The following is a 27,402-nucleotide window of genomic DNA, read 5'->3' on the forward strand; positions in this document are numbered from 1 at the left end:
TCTGGTTCAAAAAACATAAAAACAACTTCAAAAAAACAAAAGAAGCTTTTTTTACCTATATTTACCCTTCATATTAACATGCATATTGTTCTGCCATAGCATAGACTGTAGCTCGTGTTTCATGATTTCTGCGTTTTCTGTGTGCTTGCTTCTAGTGCTTAAAAGACTCCACAACTCCCTATTTTTAATTTTCATACTTAGACAGTCAGGTTGCTTGGTAATAACCCTTTTGTTGAACAACACTTCCTGCAGGTGACAGCTCTGCATGCAAGGGGATAACATTCCTTAGCTTTTTATTTAAAACATTATTTTAACCATGTTAATGTTATCTTCAATGGAACCATTGGCTATTCTGGTCTCAGAGGAGAGTGCTTGTTATCATGTTCTTCTGATAAATATTTAAACACATAACTCTCAAGTTACAGCTCAGTATTTCTTACTACAAGTGGTTTCTGGCAATGCACGTGGGATTACCTATTTTGTAGCTGCCTTCATAAACAAGGCAACTCTGGCCAATGATGGTATTAATCCACACCCAATACGTATTTGTCAGCAGTGCAAAGAAACAAATCCATGCCAACCTTACCATTTCTGGAATTGTCCTCACAGATTTTTCATTCAGGTATTTTTGATTTTTTTTTTTAAACATCCGATGATATTTTTTCTCTCCGTAGGTCCATTTATCCCTGCATAGCATGGTCCTTCCCTATGATCTAGATTTTTTCGTATCTAGGTATCCTATATTGCAGATGCAACATTTCTTGCTTCAAGGGTTTAGGAACAATCAGTCCATTCCACTCCAACAAAACTCTAACAAGGTTATTACAGGGATGATATATACGTTGCCTAGAACAACCAGTGTCAAAAGCTGGTGTTACTTTTGGAAACTCTCATTACATTGTGGCTTCCACCATGACCACCTCTTCTTAAAGGCTGAAAACCTCCTCTTGAAGGCTCGTGCACAGAAAGGGCTGTACTCAGCCAGACTACAAGCCAAAGTAGGCAGCATCCCCTGCTGATGGTGGCCAGTAGCACGTGAGTAAGGAGAAATTGCATGAACAGGACAAATACAGCATCAAACATTCCTGAGAATACTCTCAAAGCCTTCTGCAATCAATAGTTTTTTTCTTGAGACAACCATAGAGCTTGTATTTTCCACATTTTATTTTATCATGCAGCATTGGAAACATATTCACAACATAATCTGATACAATCTCACATAGCTGGCAGTGCAGTTGTCTTTGTGCAGCATACACTCTCCAGGCTTTGCAGAGTTTGTTTTTCTACTGTTTCATTCCCCTTACCAGCCAGCTTTTGTGAAATGCCTTTTTTCTTACAGGAATGACTATGAGTGGAAGAGTGCTGCTTAGCACTCGTACGTGTCCCCCATCTGCACATAATCATTCAGTTCCTTGTGCATTCAGAGTTTATGTTTTAGAGACTTTTCTTTGTAGCACTTATTTTTTCCCAGATGTTGCATGTTTCTATGTGTTCGAGACTGTCTAGTACTACCTACTTTGACAGTCAGATTTCTCTTCAAAACTTGCAGCCAGTCTGATCACACCTTCTGCTAGCTTTTTCTAAAGACTATTTTTCTATGGTTTGGCTCTCGGATGGATGGAAGTAAAGGCCTTGGAAGCAAATTTGCAAGGTGTGCTCCTATGCCAAGCTCTGCCTCTTTCTCATATAGCCACAGCTAAAGACAAATAAACAATAACTCTGGATCTTGATACTTCAGGGGAATTGCTGCACTCTGGACCACATCTCTTCAAGGGCCATGCATCCTCTCACTCATTGCTTTCTACCTGTTCTGCAGCTACTCCTACTCCTGCCTTTACATATTTTTTTTTTTAAACTCACAGTAGATCAGGAAGAAAAAAGCCTTATAACCTATGTATGCCTCAATTTCCCATTCTACAAAATGCGAATTGAAAAACTGAGCTCTACTTGAAAGGTAAATTATAGCATAGAATAGACTAGACTATTTCAGTTGGAAGGGACCTACAATGATCATCTAGTCTGACTGTGTGACCACTTCAGGGCTGACCAAGTTAAAGCATATTGTTAAAGGCATTGTCCAAATGCTTCTTAAGCACTGACAAGCTTGGGGCATCCACCACCTCTCTAGGAAGTCTGTTCCAGTGCTTGACCACCCTCTCAGTAAAGAAATACCTCCTAATGTCCAGTCTACACCTCCCCTGGTGCAGCTTTGAACCATTCCCATGCGTCCTGTCGCTGGATACCAAGGAGAAGAGATCAGCACCTCTAAGTTTAAGTAACTCATGCAGAGTAATTTGTCGATATAAATATGAAAAAGGGAAACTGGGTGCCAGTGCTACATAATCTGCATTGTTATTAAAATTACATTTCTATTCTCTTGTTAGTTGTTGTGCTTATTCAGATAGCACCTTAGTAGAAGAACACCTCTGTCACACTGATCAGTATATAAATGCATAATAAAAAGAGAGTCCAAGCCTTTCCAGAGCTGTTGCTCACAGTTGGTTGAAGCAAGGAGTAAAGAGTGATGCTTCTTGATCCTCTCTGTCACCAGCTCCTGCTGGCCTGGATGACAGGCTTTCCCATGAAATTCCTTTCTTCCTTCTCCCTCCTCTGCCCTTACTACAGCTCTTGATATATTTTACTGTTACTATAGTTATTCAAAAGACCAATTCTTAAGCTTCATTTGTCCCAGTTATTATGGTAGGATGTCCACTCATCTACTTACCAAGGGAACATGCAAGACCACAGCTGAGAAGTCAATCTGAAGGATGCACACATTTGTTTTGAATAAGACCCTGCATGGGTGCCGTTAGAGGTAGCTAAGGCAAAAGTAAACTCCCTCTATTCTGTATTCTGATATGGAAAAGTTTAGGGAAAAAGAGTGATACACAGGAGAGAGCTATGATAAATTATCCTTAAGTTTGCACTCTCACTCTGCATGCTGCATAGCCCTCAGGAGCATAAGTTAATGTTCCAGTAAGATGAAAAAGAGATAGAGTTTTGGGAGCTGGTGCCACCTATATACACACTGAATATCAATGTCATTTATTTCACCTGACATGCTTACACAAATATGTTAAACTTCAAGAAAATTAGCTTTTCATCTTACTCTAGAAAGCTGAATTTAAGCTTTGGAAAGAAACCACAGAGCAATTCTTTATTTGTTCGAAAGCTAGCTGCTTTCTAAAATAAGGTGCTTCTGAGAATAGATGCATTGATCAAAGTTGTTTTGATCAGGGGACCAAAGGCTTTGTTTTCGGCATGGGTTTTCTGTTTATGTTTGTTCTTTTGTTTTTTCTTAGCTTGTTTTCCATCCTTCTTTTCCTTCCCTTCCCTCCCATGTAGGTTTGGGTTTTCTTTTTTGATGCTGATGGCTGATGGCAGATACTCACCACCTTTTCCTTTCAAACGTGAGGAGGAGCCCAGCGCTGCTGTGACAGTGCTGCTCCGCCTGGTTCAGCAGGCAACACCAAGGGCTCGCTCTTCGGAGCCCGCTCGCCTTCGCCTTCTCTGTGCCACTTGCCAGGACAGTTGCTAAAAGTAGCACTGAGGATTTGCAACGTGGTACTTAAGCCTCAGTCTTGGGCCACTATTTTAAGTGGAAGTAGGAGCAGGTCCTTAATTCTTTTGGAACTGGACTGTGGTTTCCAGTCTGATTTAACACAGTCTGCAAAAGCCAGCAAACGGTCGGTGCCTTGCATTCTTCACTAGCCTCAGTCGTATGACTTACAAATGAAGCTCCAGCAGCCTTAATCTCAGTCCCCCAAGCCATCCAGTCCCCATCTAGCTGACATTTTTAAATTTAAGCACTTTTGTTCTCAGAAGCAGGTGAGATGCAAGATGAAATACTCATTTTACAACCACCTTTCAAATAATTGGAGAAATCTCTGGCAGTTATGTTAATCCTCCTCTCTCTCCTCCTCACACAAACACTTTGTATGACAGTAAATTCTTCAATTAGTTGCCTAAATCCTCTAATCCCACCTGTCGTGCTTTCAGTCCTGGCAGATGGTTCGGTTGGTGCGGTCCGTGCCCGCACCTCTGTGCCACGACGCCGGTGGCTCTCCCTGGCAGCGGCGTGAGGGCAGCCATGGGCAGCAGGACGAACCCCGCTCCTCGGGCTGCCGGGGCTGCTGTGCAAGGGGGGATTTTTGTACAGGTACAGCCCATAAAGGTCCTGGAGAGCTGCCGCCTGGCCCTGCGGGCTGCGTCGAGGGAGAAGTTCTGCTTCTGAGAAACATGCAGTTTGGTCCCTAGATGGAAATTTTGTCCCGAGCTCCCATTGCCCAGGAACAGAAATAGGATCAAAAGCCACTGTAGGGACAGTTGTTAGTTGGATGTGGTTTGACACAGCTGGCATCACGGCATCGGGATGTGTAACGGTCCAGAAAATCAAAGCAGGCTTTCCCTGGACGTGATGGCGGACTGTTGATCAGACGTCTGCCTTCAGACATGAAGCGGTTAATACAAAGTGTTCATAATTAGACTTCATATTAGCTCTCAATTAAGGTGAACGAGGAGTGTTCACACCTCTCTCAGTGCTATTATTTCAGCCTTGCTGGCTGGCAGACTCCACAAGACAGCAATGTATCCTTGTCATAGGGACCAGCTGTCCCTGCTTAGGTGAAACAGTCCCTTTTTTGTCATTCTGTCCCATTAAAATAATTCATCAACTCCGATGCATTTTAGTAGGGGCTAATGGTGCGACCCTGTTTTCCCTTCAAATGTCCCTACTAATTACTTCTACATATTGTTGCCTGTGTTATATGGTAAAATATTTAGCAACTTTTCCTTTTTCTTAGTTCTTGAAAATTGAGATTAAAACAGCTAAAAAAATCCACAATAAACAACAACCCTGTTTATAACACAACCCCTTTCTGGAGATGGTAAATCACCATTGGATTATTTTGTCTCTCCAAATACATTGCAGTTAATTGCTTTTTGGGCAGATGTCTATCACCGCCCTCCACTGGATGGAGTCCAAACAATCCAGTCATATATCACAGACCCTATGTTGTGAGCACCCTGCCTCCATTTTTTTGATAGCAGGTAAAGAGGCAAAACGGAAGGTTAGGAATCAGTAACTTTTAAAAAAATCCTGTTGAGTTGAATACCTCATGCTGAAAATATTTTAAGATATAGAATAAAGCTACATAGGTAATTTGTGGAAGGATACACAATGATATCAAACAAGATTGTATGAAAAATTAGACAAAATTTTCAGATCACTGAAATACTTTTTTTAGATGTTAGCAAGCTAAATTTGAAGGGACAAATTCTTTTCTATGTCCATCTAGGAGAGATCAACAGCAACAAAGAAATCTCCACTTGTTGCTTTGAAGACCACTTATGCTACTTTCAAGGCTTGCGGTTAGCTGGTGCAAAGTGGCTGTCACAAACCACGGGCTGAATCTGGCCTCTTAGATTAGAACAGCGTCTTTAATTATTGCCATGAAAGAAAAGACATGGTTTAAACTGCCATTTACTATTTAAATATCTTCTTTGTAGTCCTTCCCATTTAGACAAGTAACATGGATAGCACACAATGTTTATTGATAGGAAGATCTGGAACAATTTTTTTTAACCTTTTGAGGCTTTCATATCACAGGGAGAAATGGAGTCATGCGATGACCATTAGGGACAGGGTTGGCTGCACAACTTTGTGGCTGTTCCTTCTGCCATGAGCCAGGCTATGTGCATCACACCAGGCTGTACTATCACAGGGTACTGATATCCCCGGTGTGTCAGACCGGTATGGAAGCAGCAACCTCATTAGGTGTTTGGAGGTGAGCCAGCCATCCTTGTGCCATGGGCAGAGCCTTTAGCAGTTGCCATCCACAGCACCAAGCTGGGACACCCCTAGGATGCGGCTCACATCTTACTCCAAAACTCACACCCAAGGAAAGCTTAGACATCTCTGCTCTGCAGTGTGGGGGGCGAGACTGCTGGAGCCCATTCCACCTGGTCCTGTGTTAGGGCCTCTCTGCTGTTCCAGTAACATTCATCCTTCCTGCATGAGGCGATCTACACTGCTAAGGTCTTAACACTTTGAAAATAAAGCCCACAAAGAACCTACATCTTTAAGTGTCATTAAATGCATTTAAAGTGTGGTCTTCAACTACTTTTGAAAAAAATCAAAGCCAGCATGTGTTACCAGCCCTCATTACTACAGCTTCCTATCCCTAATACAGAGATAAATGAAATGAAAGTCAAGGAAATCAATATTAAGATGTGTCACAGATAGACAGACATTTACATCTCTCCTCTTACCACCCTCTCCTCTCCTCCTTTGGAAAGTGCATTTGTCATATATAAGGACCTGAAAGATATAGCCTGTGGGACATTTCCATTGGGTCAGGAGTTTCAAGCAGATACACGTTAAAAAAGGGAAGCAGAACGGATTCCTTAGCCCAGCCAGCATTAATCTCTGTTGGACAAGTACCGCACCTTTCTGTGGCATTCCTGTTGATAAAAGGGGAACAGCCACCAGGGGCATGAGACTCACAAAGACTGAGTTTGCTTTAACTGAATACCAAGGTTTCCCCTCAAACCATCTTTTCTCATAAGGCACCACTTCCCCGCCTCTAGCGGGGAGAGGGTGGTGAATGGGACGGACATGGCTGGGTTTCCAGCTGATTTCCTCACATCCCATATGTTTCTCGGCAAGAGGGAAGAACTGGCTCATTATTCAGAAAATTGAAAGATGCCCAGATTCATCAGTCAGTTCTTCATGAAAGGCTTTATCATGCCTGCTGCTAAGGGGGTTCAGCTCTAGTGTGATTCTTCTGTCCATTCAAGGGGTTCTCATCCTCCCTAATTCCTTTAAATTCAAATAAGTGAGTTCAGTCAGCATGATAACAGTAAGATTATAGATTTACACCTATGAGAGGACTCTGAAATTTACCTTTCACGTGACCTCTTGTGCTTTTACCTTACGAGAGTCCAATGCTAAGAAACTTTGGTGTAAAACTACCCAACTCAGATGCAGGCTCAGGGAACAAGAGCCTGGCTTTCACTTGGTAGATAAATGTTCACCGAGGCTCATATCAAACTGAAAGTATAGCTAAAATATCTCAAGTGATACAAAATCATTAGGATTATACAAAAGCAGCTGAAAATGGAGATGGACTTGTGAACAGGCTAAGGTAAGAAATTTTTCCTGGAGTAATTATTTTCTGTTTGTCTCCAAACCATTTCTTCATGGAAATTATACATGTAAAGGTGCACGTCTAGTTATCTAAGCACAGACGCATGCATATGTCATTATTTTGATTTGTTCTTCTTTACAATATGTGTTAATGATGAGAATGAAGCATTTTTCTGTGCTTTACATTCTCAAGATGCTAAAGGACTTTCCAAGTCCTACATTCGTACCAGGGACACTGACCTCGCTCCCACTAAAGCAAGAGAACTTTCCCCACTGTCCTTATGGACAGGAAAACTGGCATTTTACTTGATGATATTCAACTCATACACAGCCTTGGCTATTCTAATTTTTTAATTTATTTTATTTATTTACAGGGAAAGTAATACCGTTGAGGGCTGGAGATTTTCTATGGTTTTAGCAAAATGCCATGGAGTCTTTAACTTCCACCTGGACAGCCACCAGAGACAAACAGAAAGGACCTTGGGTTTAATGTCTCATCTAAAGGATATTATAATGCGTTGGCCTCATTATTCACAGCAGAAAAGGCCTTTGTCATGGTCAGATGGCTTTAATGTGTTTCGTATGCTACATAAATTCAAACTTGATGGCTCATTTATTTGTTGGATTGCAGCGTTATTCAACCTAAATGAAGCCTTGGTATTTACTAATAATTTGGGCTCTGGCTGTTGTGTACTTAAGCAAGCAGTGTCCACTGTCTCCTCTGTTGTCTGTATTAAGTTTGGACTCTACTAATTCAAGGAATATTATGGAGGGGGCCAAAAAATTGCAGAGAAAATAGCTTTTCATTTGTGGACAATTATTTACCCACGCCTTGAAAGATTAGTATTCCAATATCGCAGTTTCTGACATCAGTTTTCTCAGGGTCAAAACCAACTTCTCTGACTACATCTAAGCCTCAGAGTACCCCCATGAGGAAGTGAGTCATTGTTATCAACATTTTGAAGAAGGGCAAATTGGAGGTGGGAGGAGGTTAGACGGCTTATTCCGTGTCAAGAGAAAGACACTGACTAAAATGCATCTGGAATCCAAATCTGCCTTTAGTCTTGGGACCATATTTCCTGTTGTGATGTGACAATATTCTTTGATGAAGCTACATGCAGCAATTATCAAACTATGCAGTCACACCACACCAGAAGTGTTCAGGACACAGAGATTCTCTTTTATTGTCTGAAAAATAAGACTAAATGGCTATAATGAGGCACGTGTAACTATGCGATTACATATAGTGTGCATCCTCCCTTCTACCTGATAAAGAGACTTATCATCTGATGTGATGTTTTTTAAAATCTGAATTTCATAGTGGAATTCTAGCTGAACTCCCCCAAAGCTGATCTCAAAATCACCACCCTGCTGGATATTGTGAGAGCAATCTTAAAATTCAAATTATCTATTAAATGAAAAACAAAACTAAGTATCCTACTGTGCCATCTTAGATCTAGTCAGAAACATGAGTAAATATCCATAACCAAGGCAAAAGATACTTATCCTTCCTGCAGAAACATACAACTGGATTTTAATAAACTGAATAACCACAAGAACGCAAATTGATGAATAGGTTCAGAGTGGAGCAGGATCTGTATGACTAATTCACAGCTAGGAAATACATAAATATAGTATAAATGCCAAACGTTCATTTATGCCACTAATTACACTTTAGAATTTTATAGATGGACCCCAATTTTTCCCTTTGCCTGTGGATACAAGTGGGGAATAACTTTAAAACTTAGAAAACATCATGGATCTGGCACTGAACACAGGTGTTCTTGGGCCAGTTCTCCCAGTCAAGTTTCTAGTACGAAACAGCTGCTGCTTGCTGGATCTCCAGCCAGTTGATAATTTGCTACTCTACCAAATAACTTTTAAAGTGATTCATTAAGCGATTAGGAGTCTGCTCAGACAAATCAAATGGACTTTATTATCACAGCAGCGGCAATTCAGCCCTGTAGCAGAAGGGAAGGTGTACCTGGAAGGTACAAAACAAAGTCCTTATTCAATACCTTTCACTTTCCTCTTGGAATTGCAAACCACGTTAGGTGTGACTTACAAATCTGTTTTCTCTTTTCCCTTCCAGTACAGGGCTATGCCATCATCCAGCCTTGCAGGCGTACTGGGTCTGGCTGCGATGGAGTTAATTTTTTTCATCATAGCTCGTATGGTGCTGTGGTTCGGATTTGTGACCAAACCAGTGTTGATAATGCAGGGATGTTTTAGGTATTGCTGAGCAGTGCTTACACAGAGTCAAGGCTGCCTCTGCTCCTCACACCACCCCACCAGCGAGTAGCCTGGGGGTGGGCAAGAGGTTGGGAGGGGACACAGCTGGGACAGCTGACCCCAACTGACCAAAGGGATGTCCCATACCATATGACATCATGCTCAGCAATAAACCGAGGGGCCAAAGCTTTTCCATCACGTTTTCTTTGGCTTTTTTTTTTTTTTTTTCCCTCTCACTTTTGCCCTTCCAATTCTCTCTCCCATCCTGGGGGGGAAGCAAGCAGCTGAGTGGGTCTGAGCTGCCCAGCAGGGTTAACCCACCACAGCAGTGTACAAGGCGCAAATTGCTAAAAGCTTCTGGAAATTTCTTGACTCACCCTCCTCTTAAATGAAAAGCCTGTAGAAATTACCTCCTCAGTAGGTCTTGGATGGCCTTAGTTAGACAAGTTCATCACTGTGAGAAAATGGTGATGCTAAGATCAGGTATGTTTTTGTTTTTTTTCCTTTTTTTAGTGTTGATGCTCTCCTTCAATTTCTTGCTTTAGGTTCACTAGCTTGAGTCAGCCCCTCACACACAAACACACCAATGTATTGACATTAAGAGAGTTCGTTATATGTCATCATAATCTCATGCCTTAGGAGCAACAAGTTTGCTTAAGGGCCCAGTGTCATGTGCTGGGGATATGCAAGTTATAAAAAGCTACAAAAAGTGTTGGATATTTTCACTATATTTAAAACTAACATTGAAGCATGTACCTCATATGCTGAGTTTATTTTGTTGCCTATAATGTGTGCCAGCAGTGAAAAAGTGAACAAGAAGTGAACAAGACATCGGGGTATTTGGCATTTTATGGTAGGTGAGATGCTTTCTGCCATGACCACTACACTTTTTCCAGTGAAACCATTCTACATCGTTTGCAATGATCCAGCTTTACACATCACAAACGTGACCTATCCTCAGCATGGTTAGAGAACTGGGCCTTGCTAAGGTGCAGCTCTGTATCTGCTTCGGGAGCAGATGTTTCATAACGAGCACAGCAGAGCTTCCAGTGGAATTACCCAGGCGCACTCCTGTTAACAAGATTTGGTAATCCTCTAATAAAAACATCCAATCTGTATCTGGCTTCTACCACGTACTACAAAACCTTATAATCCTCAGTTTTAATAACATCTGCAGGTTTGGGGAATAAAGTCTTGCAAGTGACAAAACAGATGACAACTCATGGGAGGGAAACCTGGAGGCTGAAGATGGAAAGAAGGTTTGTAACAGAATAAAAGGACAAAGAAAATGGATTTTTCTCTTTGGTTTTTCCTGCATCTATTAGAACGATTTCTGATGCATTCAAAGGATTGCTTTCCCTTCAAGAAGGCCACAGTGAAATATTTCTGTGGTTTTTATTCTTTTTTTGCAGGCATCCTAATGCCGGGAGAAGGAACAACAACCAATCCAAGGATTTCTCCATGTGCCCTGGAAAACAGCTGGTTATCCTATTTAACTGGAACTGAAAGATTCTACATTCATAAAATGCCCCAGCAGGAGCCTTATTTTGTACAAATGTGTACTAACTTCATGGGGGAAATCTGCACCAGCATACCTCATTATATCTAATGGAATACTATCAAGAACTCCATGCCCTGCGAGTTGAAAACCTTTCTGTAAGCAGGTGGCATTCCTCAGACTTGCTTATTAATGCATACATCGGAGCTGATAAAAACACAGTCCCTTTATGTGTTTTGCCTCCTGTCTATCCTCTGTTTTTCTAGAGCCGAACACCCGGCTCAGAGATGCTCAAATCCTTTGTGCTGCTGGGTTGGAACTAATGGGATTCACCTGGTCTGAAATCAGAATCCACAGAACCACGCTGCATCTCTGTGGAGATCCTAAAACCTGACACCATTTGGGGAAACTTTGTTCCACTGCACAGTTAAAAGGGGAAGAAAAAAAAAAAAAGAAAGAAAGCAAATGTAAATATAAACAGTACTAAGAGCATCTTCAGATAGAAGTGACCATTCCTCCTTGCTTTCCCTCAGGATGGCCCCTGACTTTAATTATTTACTTAGTTGGGAATTAGTCTTCCTAGGGCAGGAATGCAGGTGAAAATATTTACCTCAGATAGAAGCTTCAGAGTGTGCAAAATATTTATGTGGGAATTCTTAAAGGTGAGTCATTTAGAGATTAAAATGTTTTTGTTTAATTTTTCCTAAACATGGTTCACCCATACTGCGGCCCATTTGCAGTTCAGGAAAACAATCTTAATGACTTACACTAAAATGTCAAAATGATTTTAAACAAGGTAAAAAAAACTCTTGTGTTCCTAATCCCTGAACATCTGATCTCTAAAACCATTCTCCACAGGGGAACTTAAATATGTGCACAGGCTTACAAAAGCTGCATGAAACTAAGAGATGTTAAGGTCAGATGAGGGGCTGGAACCTCTGAGATTTCAGATTGTAAACAGGATTTAGGATCCCGTGTTTTCACTGAGACACCAAAAGTGGATATAATTAACACACATTGTTAAACTTCATTAGTCTCCCAGGGTTTTGGTTACACTTACAAAAATCAACCCACTAGAATAAATATGGCTAAAAAGGTGGGGAGCCACTTTACCATGAAAACAATTTTTACTCTACAAAAAAAAAAATGCATGTTGTTTTTTTTTTTTTTTCCCCCCTTTTCTCCTGTTCTGAAAGATACAAATACAAGGGTTTTTACCACAAACTGCTTTGAAAAGTACTGAGCAGTTCAGGCCCTGAACTGCTCCACAGAAAGGAGATGGGTATCCAACAGTAAGCCATACTTCTTTTACTTCTTTTTTTTAAATAGTAGCATACCACAACATCTGTGGTGAAATACCTGCTTTGAGCAAGCCTCCGGGAACTCAGCCTGCTGTCCTGCAGTGTTCAAGGGTGAGGAACCTCCTCAGGAGCCTCCCAGATGCTGCTGAGGGTTGACTTGAGCAAAATCCCAGGGCTGTTGCCTTTCATAGCTGCTGACCAACGGTACCTGCCTCCACATACAGTGTTTGCAGCTGGGCTCTTATCAGAGCAGGAGCTGCTGTCTGCTATCAAAGCCAGGTGGGCTTTTCTCTTCATAAAACATGATTGCCCTCAGCTTCTGCTGAGCTCTAGCTTGCTCTTGTGCAAAGCAGAGCCTTTGGTGCCTGCAGGTGTCAGCAAGAATTTAAGTGCTAAGGGGAGGCTTCTTGTCTGTGGCATGGGAGTACCAAGATCCTCCTGAGTTGGTAAATAAAACCTCATAATTTCTCACTTTATTTAGTAACTTGACATGCACATATGATTGTACATTAAAATGCAAACTTAGGAATAGGCATAGCTTTCCTGGTTTTGGTGAGGTGTGCCTTACAGTATTGGCAATTGTAATGAAGGTGGTGGGGAACATGGACAAACTGGGAGACTTCTACAAACAGGCACTGCTTGCATAGTTGATGTAACGTTAAAATACAACAGGTCCCATTGACTCTTTTGGCAGAAGGGAGATATAGCAATGTGGGAATGTGCACATAGAAGGCGGCTTTTCGTTAGTTTTTGAATGCCTAAGGTTTCAGACACCACTTAGTGTCAGGCAGCACTTCAAAGATGCTTTCTACAAGCAAAGATGCTCTCTACAAGCAAAGATGCTTTCTACAAACACCTCTCCCAGGGGAACAATGGTAATGCAGATACATGGAGATAGATAGGGCCAGTAAATTATTTTGGTTCCTATGAAGTCTGAGGATTCAGGGAGGGTAAGTGAGGCTCCATCCAGGAGTCACAGCCACAGAAAAGCCACTGAAAGAGGCAAACTTCTTGCATTCACCTGAAAGCCAGAAAGGGAAATATATAAAACACATCAGGAACTTTTTATTTTCTTTCTATGAGAGAATAACAAGTCTTGCATATAGAGAAGAAGTAGATGTTTATCTTAACTTTATTTACTTTGCTAAAAATCTTAACTACTATCTCACATGACATTCTTACACGCAAGCTGGGGAAAAAAACGGTCTTGATCACGCTTCGATAAAGCAGGTCCAGAGATGGTGGGAAATCGTCACCGAGTCTGGAAACCAGTCAGTTCCCAACAGGGAGGACAGCCTGCCTCGGGTGCAGAAGTTTGCCTGTGATTTGGTTTTGTACAGCCCTTCTGTTAATGACTTGGATGACGGAACAAAAAGTAAAGTGATTAAATCCACAGCTGACACGAAGCTGGAAGGGCTGTAAATACACTGTGAGGAAGGATTAGAATTCAAAATGTTTGTGACAAGCTGGAGAAACAGTAAGGGGTGGGGAAATAAAAAAAAAGGTGGTAACTCAATTAAGACAAAGGTAAAATCCCATACTTGGCAGGAATAGCCAACTAAAGAAATATAAAATGGAAACAATCCCATAGACAGCAGTTCTGCAGGAAAGGATCAGGCAAAGATCGCATTATGATACAGAAAGTAATATAGTCTACAAGACAAGTGCAGTAGTAGTCCATGCTGGTCGGCTGATGTGCTGAGATGGCTGTGCACTCCTCTTCCAGAAAGAGGTGCACAGTCTGTAGGAAAAGGTGATCTACTCAGCATAGGAGCCTACAAATTTTGGGCGGAAAGCTTAAAAGAATTGGGACTGTTCAGCTGAAAGAGGGAAGGCCCATTAGTACAGTTAAACTCTCAAGTTTGCACGAGCCTGTTGCAAAGAGAATAATCTGTCCCCCCTGTCTGTAGTGGATACAACCAAAACAATGGGTCTAATCTGCAGCGAGAACCAGGCTAGAGAGCAGAAAAACCTATGAGAGAAAGGACAGGCAGGCCACGGGTGATGGTAGATTCTTCATCAATGATGAGTTTTAAGAACAGGATAGACAAGCTTAAGTCATGATTTACATTGGTGTGGTTGGGTATGGTGTCTCTAAATCCCTTTCAGACCTTAGCACAGATACAACACAAGGGGTCATGGGTGGACACACCACCACTTTCCTAGCGTTCTTTAAAATAACTTGTATTTCTTTGCACAGTTTGTTTTCCTCCTGCTCTTTAACTGCACTGGGTATCCATGATAGTCCATAGCCTTTCAAAGAAATTGTGGAGGTTATTTAAAGAGAACACTGGCTTAGGTTTTGTTGAAATAAAGCAAAGTGTATCTTTATTGCAATATGTAAATCAGAAGAGCTTAAACTCTCTTATTTGAAATACTGTCTGCTGCTTAGGTGAAACTGGACCAATCCTTCACATATAAACATAACAGAAGTTCAACTGAAATGTGTGGAGAAGGATCAGGCCGGTTTTGGGACTCAAACTTTTTGCCTGTAGGAGTATCTGTAATTCCTCCTTTCCTGCCTGCTTCCATCCCTGCTTCTTGCAGTGGCTCTCATCTGCCCTCTCGTACCTTGCTGCCATGCTCCTGAGGACAGGGACGAGCCTGGGCCAGAACTGGGCTTGTTCTTGTAGGAAGGGACCGAGCTTCCCCTTTTTGGACCTGGAAGGTCCTGCTGCCTCTTACTTGAGTAGGAGGCCTCAAGTCTACCGCTCTCAAGCAGCACCTGGCAGCTGCCAGTACCCACAAACCCATCTCCCGCCCCAGCGGTGACAGGAGAAGCACCGCAGCATGCACAAGCCAAAGGCAGGGATTAACCTGTTATCAACGGTCGTGTCTCTTTAGTACACTAGAAGGACAGAAATATCTGAAAATCACGCTCGGTTCATCCGTCATGATCATTAGATTGCTGAGACACCCGCTATCAAGTGTCCTAAAAAGAGGGATCATTTTGTATTTAGTTATTTGTACATACGACTGCTCATATATCCGATCTAGTGGCCCAGCTTTCCTGCGGCTCCTAAGCTTTGACTTGAAGCTACACACAGTGTTGAAGTTGTGCAAATAGGCACAATGTGTGCAATGTGCACTTTGAATTTAAAAAAATCAAGATATTTACATTTATGGCCATTGGACACTGAACTTGAGGAAAGTCTTGTGTTTATTTCTTGTCTCCTCTCAAACAGCAACCCCCTCTTCAGATTAATGCTACACAGCAGAAAGGATAAACATTTAATAAAGGATCAGGGAATTAATGCAAACACAAATAATAACCTGAATTATCTGATAGCCAGGTTCCATCCCTACTTTTTACATTACATATTTATATTTTACATCCTCATGTGAAGATGAAATTCTGTTAAATTAGGTTGACAGACCTAGAATGAGTTTCTGAATGCAGCTTTTTCAAAAAGCTTACTTACAGTTCATCTCTCCCTCACTCTCATAAAATGATTTCTTCTCAAGCTATTAAAGAGGAGGAATTTCAAAAATTTTTCAAATTGGTTGATGTAGAGTAGTTTGACAGTTGCATGATCTTCTATTTTCAAGAGAAATTATTCCCCAGAGAGAACAGTGTTGTTTCCCTTTTGTATATTTATTTAACTTGATTCTTTTATGGGTAATACCCTGAAAAGTTGGAAATGCATATAGCTCTTTTGCAAGAATATTATAAATGGATGCTTATCTCAGGCACTAAATATCTTTATTTCTTTAAATAGAAACACCAAGTCAAGGAACAGGAATAAACAGGAAAAGTAAGCCTAGACCAGTGACAGATTTTCCGTTTGCTACAGCAAGATTTTTCATTTTCTTTTCTTTTTTTTCTCCTTATAGCAATTGCAAACGAGTTCCTCCAGTGTGATTTCTGCAGGACGAGGTGCTGCTTGCAGTCCAGCGCCAGCCCTGTGCTTAGCACACAGGCTAAAACCGCTCAGTCCGGGACGAAGCCCCTCTCTCGTGAGCACCAGAGCTCCACTAGACATTAACGGGCTGTGTTGGACAGCAGGACAGGCAGCAAATAGCCAAAGTCACTGCACCTTTGCGGACACCCTGACAGCATTTCTGCTTTCTAAATCCTGCCTGACTCGGCAGCACTGCTCATAGCGCTGCAGATGAAAATCAACACCGCAGGCTTTACCCGCAGACCCACAAGCAGGTACGCCAGGCGTCAGACGAGGCTGGTGCTGTGCGCGCAGGCCGTTGCTGCGTGGAGCACACGCAATACCATGCCAAACTCAACATGTGGAGTTTCGGTGCCCTGCAGTCTCTATACAGCAAGCAGGTAACTCCCGCACACCGACAAAGGCGGGATGTCCCTGCTGCTGCCTGATGACCCACCAGCCTAACTGGCTCCCAGGCTGAGACCATGACTCAGAAATGGCAGCACGTGCCCTGAACTGAAGGAGCAGATGAGGTTCCCAAAGATCTTGACTCTGCTTCCCTCAGGCTACAAACATCTCCCTTGTTTTAGCGGCTCCAGCCTCAGCCATAGGTGGAGAAAAGCAGTCAGCTCCATCACCCCCTGCAGACGACGTAAAACTTGCGTTCTCTGGGTGTCATTTTTATGGAGAATCAGTCTACCATAAAATCACTGGAAGCAGATCCAACTGCTGGAGACACAAAACAAGGCTACTCCTTGCTACAAAAGGATGCTTTCCTATCCAGCGTTCCTTCATCACGTTTAACTCTACACTGGACAAATGAAATGATGTGAAGTTTACCAGCAGGGTGATGCAATGGGATGATGTCACCACAAAACAAACCCACCAACCAACCAACCCTGAAAGTCATAGCATGGATTGAGAACTTGTGAGCAGAGCCACTTATAAAGTCTATTGTAAAGCCCGTGAGTAAAGCTAAGCCTGGTTTTTCTATGTATGTGGTCTAGAGAGCCTTGCAGAAGTTGTTTTGACAGCTCTGTCTTGTATAGCCTGGGAGACCCTAGGACACCGCATGAAATTCAGGATACGCTAGATCCTGTACAACTGGGACAAAAGCAGATGACTATTTTCTAAATGGGGATTGTAACACAAGTACAAGTGCATGGTCAGGTCACTGTGGGCTTTCCTGCCATTAACCGCTCTCTGCTTTAAAGGCTGTTAGCCCACTATTCAGCACCTCTTTTTAAACAGAAAACTAAAACATAGGCAGGGGGTAATAATAGACTTTAATGATACACCTGGTTAGTACTTAGCGACTTCCATCTTTCAGACCCAGACTGAATGCCAAATCACCCTGGCAATTGCATTTCTTGTAGTTATCAGCCCTTCTCCTTTTTAAAATACATCTTTCTGACAGCAGCCCACAGCCAGTATTTCCTTTTCATTCTCTGAAGTGCAGAGCACTACAAATACATCATTTAGCTTTGCTGCAGTCCTTTCTCTCCCTGTGATCATCTCCTTTACACCCTTCTGCATTTCTGCTTCGTTCCCGCATGTGCAGTCCATCAAAAAAGAGCTTTGCAGCAAGGACCTTGGGCTCTTCAGAGTGGCTTTTTTCAGGGACAGAATCCCAGCTGGTGTAAAACAGCACAAATGCCACTGAAGTCAGCAGCATTGTTGTATTTAAACCAGCTAAAATTCTGACCCTAGTTCCTATTTCAAAATGCCTTATAATTCAACCAAAGCTTTAAAATTCTTTTCTTGGAGCGCTGACTGCTGGCTTGGAAATTTCCTTGCAGAAGTGTTAAACTCAATGGCAGTCCACTACTTTGTGACTCAAGGCGTAAACCATGAACAATGCTTCTTTCTTCCTTCCATTCAGCATGTCCCCTTAAAAAACGGTTTACGATGCTAAGAAATAGTTTTTCTAATAGTACCTAGACTGGACAGTTGCTTCTTGCATTTTACAAACTGAAACCATCCTCCTTTGCATTTGGCTGGCTGTTAGCTGAACATTTTTTTGCATGTATTTATAAACCCTGATTATAAAACATTTTACTTCTTTCAAATGCTTGAAAACCCAGCCATTTCATAGTATTATCGTGTCACGAGTATGCATTTCCCCAGCTCAGAGGCTGCCAGTGAATGAAGGGTGCAAAGGAGGTAGCGTTAGGCTTGGGGTGACGGGCAATCCTGCCTCTCGGTCTTAGAGTTCAGCTTCCACTGAACACCGCATGGCTCCCATGAGCACAGTAATCTGAACAACTCATGAATACCCTGAAGAAAAGCAGTACTAGTTGTCCTAATTCATAGATTAGGAACTGAAGCCCAAGGCTAAAGTAACAAAGGGCAGTCAGGCACTGGAACAGGCTGCCCAGGGAAGTGGCTGAGTCTCCATCCCTGGAGGTATTTAAAAGAAGGGTAGACGTGGTGCTCGAGGACATGGTTTAGTGGTGGACTTGGCGGTGCTAGGTTAATGGTTGGATTCGATGATCTTAAGGGTCTTTTCCAACCTTATGATTCTATGTTCAATATGCCAGTATCCCAAGCAGAGGTTAACTCTGTATTTCCAGTCCCTGGCTAATGATCCAAGTAGTGGACACCCCTTTAGCTCTACTCTCCCTCATACAGAAAGAAAACAAATCAGCTCTCAGATAACTGAGTGTCTCAGATCTGATGTAGAATATGATAGCAGTAAGATTAACACACACAATTTTACCATTCCAGAAGCTGACGGCCACATTCCTTACCCAGCTGGCAGTAGACATGAACTGGGAAAAAAGATTTTCTTTATAATTTTCTTGTGTTGAGAATTGTTCCTCAGTAATAAGAGCTACTCTTTTCTCTCTACAGAAATCTCAGCCTGTTAAATTGCGCTTGTGATGGCTGAATCCACATTTCAGCTACAGCGGTGGGAAGCGCTGCAGGCAGGGCAATGCCCCCAAGAGCAGAGCATTTCTCAGTTCATGGGACAATGAAACACATGTGAACTCTGTGCTCAGCCAGCTTCTGGGAAACAACTTCTCTGTGCCTCAGTCTGATGTTGCACTGCCTCGGTACTGCTTACTTCTCTCTTCGGAAAGAAATCACTGCTGTCTCCAAAAAAAGAAGAAAAAATGGCTTCAGGGGAGGAGATAATTTGGTGAGTAAAGCAGCAGACACTAACTAGCCCTAAAACTTCACAGCGAAGCATCGCTGAAATGTACCTCAACATCTACAGTTTGAATTCAGGCTTTAAAACCACAGAAACTGTGGTATACACCCATGTGGAACAGTTTGGGTTGCTCAAGCACCACTTCCAATTTTGACTAATGAAGAAATAAAAATGCAAACCAGCTCCACGACAACCAGCACGTAAGGGAGCGAACCGCCCAACTGTGCCTTAATAAAGCTCCTTCCTCTCCCCTCACTGCATGTTGAAGGTCACTTGGTTTAGATAAGCACATGAAGTCATCTAAAGGGAGATTAATTTAAAAGCTTGATAACTTTTTTCCTTTTTTTCGGAACATCGGTGAAGACCCAGAGCCAGACTAACAAACTAACCAAGAAAGGACAAAGTGTTCACCCTGCCCAAAACAAAAATGCCTAAAACTTTTTCCCCCTCCCTCCCTCCCCTGCCCTCCCCTCCCACGGCTCTCCCAGTGACGCCTCCCCTGAGCCAGCATTACCTAACTTTTACACAAACACGCAGTTCCCATAAGCATCAGCTTCAAGCAGCTCTGGCTTTCTGCCTGATCGCATCTCGTTTGAGGGGAGCAGAGGCAAAGAGCTACTACTGAGGGGTTCTGCAGCAGCTCTGCAAGGTAATCAACTTGTTGGATTTTTACTTTTCGTTTGTAATGCCTAACTAGTGGTTAAGTAGATGGAACAGAAAAAGCCTCCTGGCACACTGTCTTGTTGGAATTTGTAGTAGGAGAAAAGTCTCAGTACAAACTAAAAAACAGATTTACTAACACTTTGCTTACTTGCTTCCTGCAGGGAAACAGAGGCAGTTTTTAAGATCAAGGTCTAGTGTAAAATCTAAAATCAGTAGTATTTCTTTTAGTCATGGGTGTCAGTTGTATGTGTTTAAAGATGCATATGTATTCTGATTTAGTTTCAATTCATCCCATTAGACCGATTGAGAAAGCAGCAGTCCAGCGGGGCCGTGCTCCAGCTGTTTGCTCAGCCCCGCCACAGGCTGCGTGCCTTTCTCTCCAGCCACACTGCTGCAAAGCGCCTCTAATTCTTTGTAGCTTCTTGTACCTTTTGCAGGCTCCGAATTGCCAAGATGCTTCTGCTTCTTGCTCTGGTCACTGGGCTTGCCCTGTCTGCCTCTGGTGTCATGACAGACAAAGAAACTGATCTAAGCCAAAAGTCATTTCATGACGTACAGAAAAAAGTGAACGACCTTTGGCAGAATTTGCTCTATCCAGTGATGCCTGGTAATGAGACTGATGGGATGATGTACGCCACTTGTGAAATGAAGCCCAGCTCCAAAATACATGCTGACAAGCCACAAGTGACTGGACAAGTCTTATTCAGACAGTGTTACTCCTCTGGAAGATTAGAAGCCGTTTTTCACTTGGATGGATTTCCGTTGGAGAATAATCAATCTGGTAGAGCTATACACATCCACGAGCTTGGGGATCTCAGCAACGGCTGTGATTCTACAGGAGGACACTATAACCCTTTCAGCGTGAATCACCCCCGTCACCCAGGGGATTTTGGCAACTTTTTTCCCAAAGAAGGCAAAATCAGAAAATACAAAACAAATCTCTCTGCCACTATGTTTGGGCCATATTCCATCATGGGCAGATCCGTTGTGATCCATGAGCAGGAAGATGACATGGGCAAGGGCAACAATAAGGCCAGTTTGGAAAACGGAAACGCTGGGAAACGCCTGGCTTGCTGTGTGATTGGGGTATGCAACAAGAACTTGTGGGAAGAGAAACTGCCTGAGGTTACAGACAAGAAGAAGAGAGGGCTCAACAAACGAACATAGACCAGGCTTAAGTGAAGACCAACAAGCTGGCTGCAGCCTGGGCAGCCCAAGTACCTTAGGCTGTGCCACTGGCCACTATGATACATGGCTAAAGGATTCCCCTTTCCGTTTGCTTGCTCCTGTAAGAAATGCCTATCACTTTGTAGAGCCTCCTTTCTGTAAGCCCATCAATAAAAACAGCATCAACTCAACACTGTGATGTATTTTCTTGAAGAGAAAAGATTCCCTTTTATGCAGTTTGGGAGTTGAACGCATGTAAGTAAGAGTGCCAACAGATATGGTCGATAGTCTGTAAAGAGTCTGTGCGCTGCAAGGGGCTCCAAAGGGATCATAAGTTAGATACCAAAGGCAAAAAAAAGTTAATAAGTAAGAAAATGCCTCTCATTAGATGCTCACCTGTATTTAGCTGCAAATCTGAAAGGTAAAAAGATCTCTCTGCTTTCAACAGTGTTGGCTGTTGTGTTGCAAGACCTGGATAATGGACTTCCCCTAAAAATAAGGGAAAGTACAGACATTTCTTGTTTTAAACTTTAGACCCATTGTTATTCTACTTGTATTTTTAGTTTTATTCTCAAATATGTATAAGCTTCTTAACTATTTTAAATTGTCCACATGGCTATAGCTAAATCACACTGTTTACATCTGAAAGCAGACTTAAAAGAAATATTTCAGTTTATCATCAGTCCCCAGCAAAAATTCCCTAAAGCCTCTAGTTTGTGCATGATAGTAACTACGTTGTATACGAAAGTTTTAATGCTGCTTAGGCAACAGCGATAAAGTTAACAGATCAGAGATAAATATTATTTTCGAAGCCAAAAAATACCGTGTGATTATTCATACAAAAATGTAGGAAGTAGATCAGTCAATTTAGACTGGGAGAAGTGACAGTGAAAAGATTTAAAAGTCAGATAATTTTCAGACTTAAAACTCTCACTCAATAAAGCTTTACTTTTTTAGTTTAACACAACTCACCGAAAATACTAAAACACTACCTCATGGCTATCATTCCTCTGATGCTGAGAAAAGGAAACAAGCAGGTAGAACAAGCATATCAGGAAATGTTTTTATTAAAGATGACAAAATGTATTAATATAGTTGAACCATGTTGTGCAGTTAATCCAGGCAGCAAGAAAAGAGAGGTTTGCAAATAAATTAAACTGCATAATTTAGAAAGTAAAACTACAAAACAAGCTGGTAAACAAAATCCTATCTTTTAGAAATGTAGCAGACTTTCAACTTAATCTCAGTTAAGATTTTGAAATACATTCCTGAGCTCATATGGATTAAAGAAATTCCACTGTCTTTATTATACAAATTCCCATATGCTTAAAAATAGCCTCACTTAGAAAAGAAGCAGCATTCTAAAAGATACCTCTTAATCTGTCATTTTCACATATTTATTTTACAAATTCAGTGAACATTGTTTTTCAAATAACCTCAACATCGTACTTTCAAATGAAATCCTTCTCACAGATAATGCATGAATTCACTTTTAGGTGAGACAACCTCCTTAAAATCAGTTTGCAAAATGCATCTTCTCCATACCCCTGCCACAGCATTCCCTTCCCAGTTTGCTTCCCCAGAGCCCAACACCTTTTTGGTGGCTTATATCTCTGGATGCAATGTCTGCATTTCTAAAGTCCTAGAAAAAGGGAACACAAGTGTAAAACAACAAAAAAAAAAACAACCGAACACCACCACCACCACAAAAAAACCTAAAGTAGTGTTGATTCCACAAAAAAACCCACTAATTAATTTACTGTGAAAAAAAAAAATCATTGTTCTAATCGCACAACAATATCAATTAAAGCAATATCCAAGGAAGATACTGACAAGAATATTCAATTAGTTATCACATAGTGCAGCAAAGATGTCTTACTTTTACAAGTCTTCTGGCTTTGAAGTCTTGTGTTCCTGGGAGAAGGCTAAAAATGTAGCTAGAATACACATTCACTAGGGCAGAAAGGAGAGGGACAGTATTACAGCAGTGATACAGCACTAAAAATAATGAGGTTTCCAGAGATCTAGATATCTCACTGGAATGTAATGATTGCAAAGATATAAAAACGGCATCTAAGGGGGAGAATGGCGTGAGGACAATTACCAAGATGTCCTAATTGTTGGGTTGTACATCACCATGTTCTCACAGAAAAAACATACTAAAAAGAATCAATGAATGAGGCACTACAAAGCTGTTGGTCCAGCACTGCTGCTACCTGCTTGAATTTTTGCACCAAGTTCTTCATTAATTAACAGCATTAATTGGCTGTTAAGGGACCAGGAGCAAAATGCTAACTCACACAACTGTGGGTCAGGGAAGACACAGGACAGGGAAACAACAGAACACCCTCAACATTTCTGAGCTCAGCTACATGAAATCTTGACCTTCTTATTCGCTTGCCTCAGTTCTGACTGCACTGATATTTAGCTCTGTGCAGGATTAGTCTGTGAAGGATGGAAATATCTTGAATAAAATGCTACTTCGTGTGACATTCAAGCATTAAAGGAAAAAATCCTGCCACATTCTCCTGGAGATTTCGGTTTCTGCAGCTATTTCTCTTCCAACTTGTCAGTACTGTCATATAAATGAGTCAATAATGCAGTCAGTTACAAGTAATGGGAATAGCATAACAATCCTTCAAATACATAAACTCTTCTTGGTTTTTCAGGTGATGAGGAACTTAAATGCTGATCAGGATAATGACAGAAAAACTTTTTACTGTTTCACGTCTCTAATATGCTTAAATATACAGATGGTTTTTGTTCCTAAGGGCTGCTGCTTAACATCAGTGAAATGCTGCCATGTCAAATTACCTTTAAAGAGAAAGGAAACATATTTGAGGAGCACTGTGAGTAGGGCTTTATTGCCTGCAGACAGACACTGAAAGGGTTACATGAATGCACCTGCTAGGGAAAACACATGAGAACAGAGACAAGCCACATTTTTCACCTTCCCACTATCATTCCTTATATTTATATGTAATAATTTACATACAGCCTTTCTTCTGCTGAATACAAACTGTTCATGGACTCTGACACCTTGATTATGGCAGCACCTGCTAGCTCATCTTCCATATACAGAAGAGTTTGTCAGTATTGCTAATATAAACTCTGTTTATTCAGTAGCTGACAAGTGGGCTGTAAAAATTTGCAGCTGGCAGTTATTTGTCAAAGGAGGACTCAATCTGGGAGGGATTTTCCTTTTTATTAGTAGTATTTTATTAAATTTGGTTTAATTCTCTCTGATTGGTTTCAAGTTCTAGAAGTGAGAAATGAACATTTACAGACAATTAGGTCCCAAGCCAGCAGAAAAATTGCCTTGACGGCTGCTGGCCCATAGAAGCTCCACAGCTGCAGAGCCTATTCCTTATGCTACAAACAGGAGAGGAAGGACGTGCCTCCCCTTCTCCAACAGCTGCTAACTTCAACGTTAAATATTCCCTTGTTGCTGCCTTCCTAGGAGCAGAGTGGCACAGCTCCAGCATCAGGAGCGAGCTAGGGAATGACACAGCAGCCTCCCTTTTCCCCAGTTATTATAGGAATATTTTCCTATGACTAAACATCAATGAGGGAAGAAGTTTAAGAAAGTGGCAACAATGCAAATAAACCTTCTACCACACCACAGACCGGTGAAATGAGGAGGAAAGGAAGAGTTATCCTTAATTCCAGACGGTAAGAAAATAAAATAGACACAGATTCCTTTAAAAAGGACGGCACAGATGGAGTAGGCTGAAATCTACCACCCGTTACTCAGCCCGAGGGCTGTTCCAGCTCCTGTAAGGTGAGGAATGCAATTCCAGTAACCGAGAGCGCCAAGTAGGTGGACAGGGCATGACTGGTTCTCCTCTTGCTGTTCTCCTTGCTTTGGAACAGCATTGCTGTTTCTCACAGAAAGACTTCTGGCTTCTCCGATGATGCTTCCTTCAGAGCTTCACTAAATTGGGTTCTCAGTATCTGGTGAAATAACTCCCTGCATTTTCATGAGATGAGCTGGGAGAGGGAAGGAAAAATTTTGTACAGCTGAGAAGATATAAAGGTTTGTAATGAGAGAACTATATACATGCAGGGGTGGTTTTCAGAAACTTCCTATAAGGGAATAGTGATTTTCTTCTAAGGATGTACTTACAGTCACTATATGTAAAGAGAAACAGAATGTAGTCTGAGAAACAAGCAAATGCTTGCAGCCTTAAGATGCTTCTCAATTTATCACTCCAAATTTTTCATCCTGGGAAGACACTTCTAACCATTAAAATACAGTCCAGCGCCAGGACCATACACGTTACAGAAGCCTAGTGATAACCTGATAAATCATTATCATTGGTCTCTTTGCTACACTAATGTAAATTACATCAGTCTATGTAGAAACTTCAAATTATTACAAAAAAACAGCACGATTAAACCTCATCGCTAATTCTTTCCCTTAGGTAATTTACATTTTTGGTACACTGTACCCAAAACTAACAGAACAACACCTTTATTAGATGAATATTAACAGTTCAATGTAAAAATCAACCCTACGGCACTGTTTCACCGATTATATTTGCAGCAGCACAGACACTGCAAAAGGATTACAGTGAGATGCTCAAGGGCCTGGATTTCATACCTCAAGCCAAACTGTTATCCAAATATTCACAGTTTTCAGCAGGATCAGATGTTTTCTTGTTTTCAGATTCAGGGAGCTCCTTAAAGCTGTTATTTGTGTGTGCAGTTGTAACACTGAGCCCTCTATGCCTTCCAGGGTCCTCAGTATGCACCACATCCACGGTGCTGCTATTTTGATCCCCTCTTTCATGTGGAATTTCACAATCGCTCTCTGAGGTTTCATCATTGCCTTTCAGGGCCTCAGTTTCAGCTGTTTGTTCGTTCTCTGAGTTGGAGGGATCTGTGGGGTCAGATGGGTCAGGGCTGGAAAGTGGGAACTCTCCCTCAGACGAACCATTAAGTTCTGCTCCAACCACTGTGTTCTGCTTCCCTGCGGAAGCGCCTGCTCTTTTCCCTTCCAGTTCTGCAACTGCCTGCTCTGTCAGTTTAATTATCTGACTTCCGAGCTTGTTTATTTCTTCTTCCTCGGAAGGTAGCTGGGGTAATGAAGGATAAAAATGTTTATTTTGGTTTCTGTTATTTAAGTTTGTTCCCTCTGGAGCCAGGGACTCAGTTGCAACAGCACAAGTTTCATCACGTTCTGCCTTGTGTTCTGCTGAAAGAGAAATGGAACAGCGGGATGCTCTAGTCAGTCACAGGTTATTTATTATATACCTGACCTGAAGACCGCCACCACCAGTGCCAGGCCACAGAGGTGTTTACCTCAGTAAGGAATTTCTCGGACTGATTCCCTATCCCATCGCAGGCCCGTTTCTTAGGTGACAAGCAATCAACACTAAGTTTCTGGCTGGATCTGGCCCTGTTTTGGAGCCTGTCTTTCCCTAACACAGGCAACTCCAAGAGTCATAGTCGATACCACACTGTAGAACAGCAGGGTCAGGCACACTTTTTCAAAGGAATATCAACTCTAAGCAAGGCACTCAACTACAAAAATTTTTAGCACAGCTTAACATTAATCCCCACATCACTACCACTTTCAGGGGGCTAACACAAGCTCCATTTATTTGGAGCTTTTCACAGGCTTTCATCCAATAATGAAGTTTCGTTATTGGTCCTGCAACATTTCTCCTAACATAAAACATTATTCTAATTCGGGTAACAGTATAAAACAAAGCAGCAGTGGAAGAATTTTAAATATACCATTATACCAAAAGGCGAACGCTGAACAAAGTGTCAGAATAAAGAAAATGACAATATGTAAACAAACAGCTTTGTGAAAGAGAGAGAATTTGTCCTCATCTCAGTTAAGGACAAAAAGCCTCGTTGAAAATAAGCTTGTGAAGTCAAGTAAGAAAAATTAGGAAACGCCAGAAGTACGGCTGCATTGACAGCTTAAAATGACTCTTGTCATGCATACGCATAGCCTTTTAGTCTATGAGCATTTACGCTATGTCTCCCGCAGGAATCCTGCCTCAAGCACTGCACAGGACAGCCTGGCTGCAGGGAGGGACCAGAGCTGCACAATACAGGCGCCTACCGTCTCCACCAGACCTGCCTCATTTATAATTTGGGAGCTGCTGAGTGAGTGAGACAAGGGCTGGCATGAAGGGAACAGATACTCTTACTACCATTAAGAAAGCTAGGAATGCTACTCTGAAGAGCTGGAATTTAACTCTGTGGAAAAGGCAGGGATAAATTAACTTTCAAAAGGTGATCACCCACTGGATCTAATCCTCATTATCTGTGTGCTCAGCTGGAAACCTAGGAGCTTGATTTGCAGTACTGCTCTGCTCATGTTGCATATCTGAACACGCACA

At 41.9% G+C, this 27,402-nt stretch overlaps 2 protein-coding genes across 9 annotated transcripts in view; one reads left to right on the plus strand and one right to left on the minus strand.

Moving 5' to 3' along the window:
- Nucleotides 1-15,715: 15,715 nt before the first annotated feature.
- The window catches only part of CCDC149 (coiled-coil domain containing 149), a 60,020-nt gene continuing 48,333 nt past the window's right edge, over nucleotides 15,716-27,402 (minus strand). For 3 of the 7 annotated variants that reach the window (XM_087737051.1, XM_087737048.1, XM_087737045.1), the window contains 4 exons: nucleotides 25,647-26,240; nucleotides 22,016-25,033; nucleotides 21,440-21,532; nucleotides 15,716-19,151 (listed from right to left, as the gene is read on the minus strand). In XM_087737051.1, the coding sequence (XP_087593177.1) occupies nucleotides 25,648-26,240 (593 nt within the window). In that variant the 3' untranslated portion in view covers nucleotides 15,716-19,151; nucleotides 21,440-21,532; nucleotides 22,016-25,033; nucleotide 25,647. The remainder of the gene's footprint in view (nucleotides 19,152-21,439; nucleotides 21,533-22,015; nucleotides 25,034-25,646; nucleotides 26,241-27,402) is intronic. The other 4 variants (XM_087737050.1, XM_087737049.1, XM_087737047.1 and 1 more) reach the window with 2 other exon arrangements.
- On the plus strand, nucleotides 19,710-21,234 carry SOD3 (superoxide dismutase 3). 2 transcript variants are annotated; one of them, XM_009474550.2, is made up of 2 exons: nucleotides 19,710-19,862; nucleotides 20,314-21,234. In XM_009474550.2, the coding sequence occupies exon 2, from the start codon at nucleotides 20,330-20,332 to the stop codon at nucleotides 21,041-21,043; it is 714 nt and encodes a 237-aa protein (XP_009472825.1). In that variant the 5' UTR covers nucleotides 19,710-19,862; nucleotides 20,314-20,329; the 3' UTR covers nucleotides 21,044-21,234. The 2 variants fall into 2 exon arrangements, with proteins under 2 accessions (XP_009472825.1, XP_087592909.1); XM_087736783.1 differs by having other exon boundaries at nucleotides 19,719-19,862; nucleotides 20,295-21,234.

Source organism: Nipponia nippon, unplaced genomic scaffold, assembly GCF_047370975.1.
Source record: "Nipponia nippon isolate SJK-2023a ecotype South Korea unplaced genomic scaffold, ASM4737097v1 scaffold_6, whole genome shotgun sequence".
Taxonomy (NCBI): domain Eukaryota; kingdom Metazoa; phylum Chordata; class Aves; order Pelecaniformes; family Threskiornithidae; genus Nipponia; species Nipponia nippon.

Excerpts from the sequence above, each read along its gene's own strand:
- SOD3 (XM_009474550.2), top strand. The coding sequence starts at position 20,330 with ATGCTTCTGCTTCTTGCTCTGGTCACTGGGCTTGCCCTGTCTGCCTCT.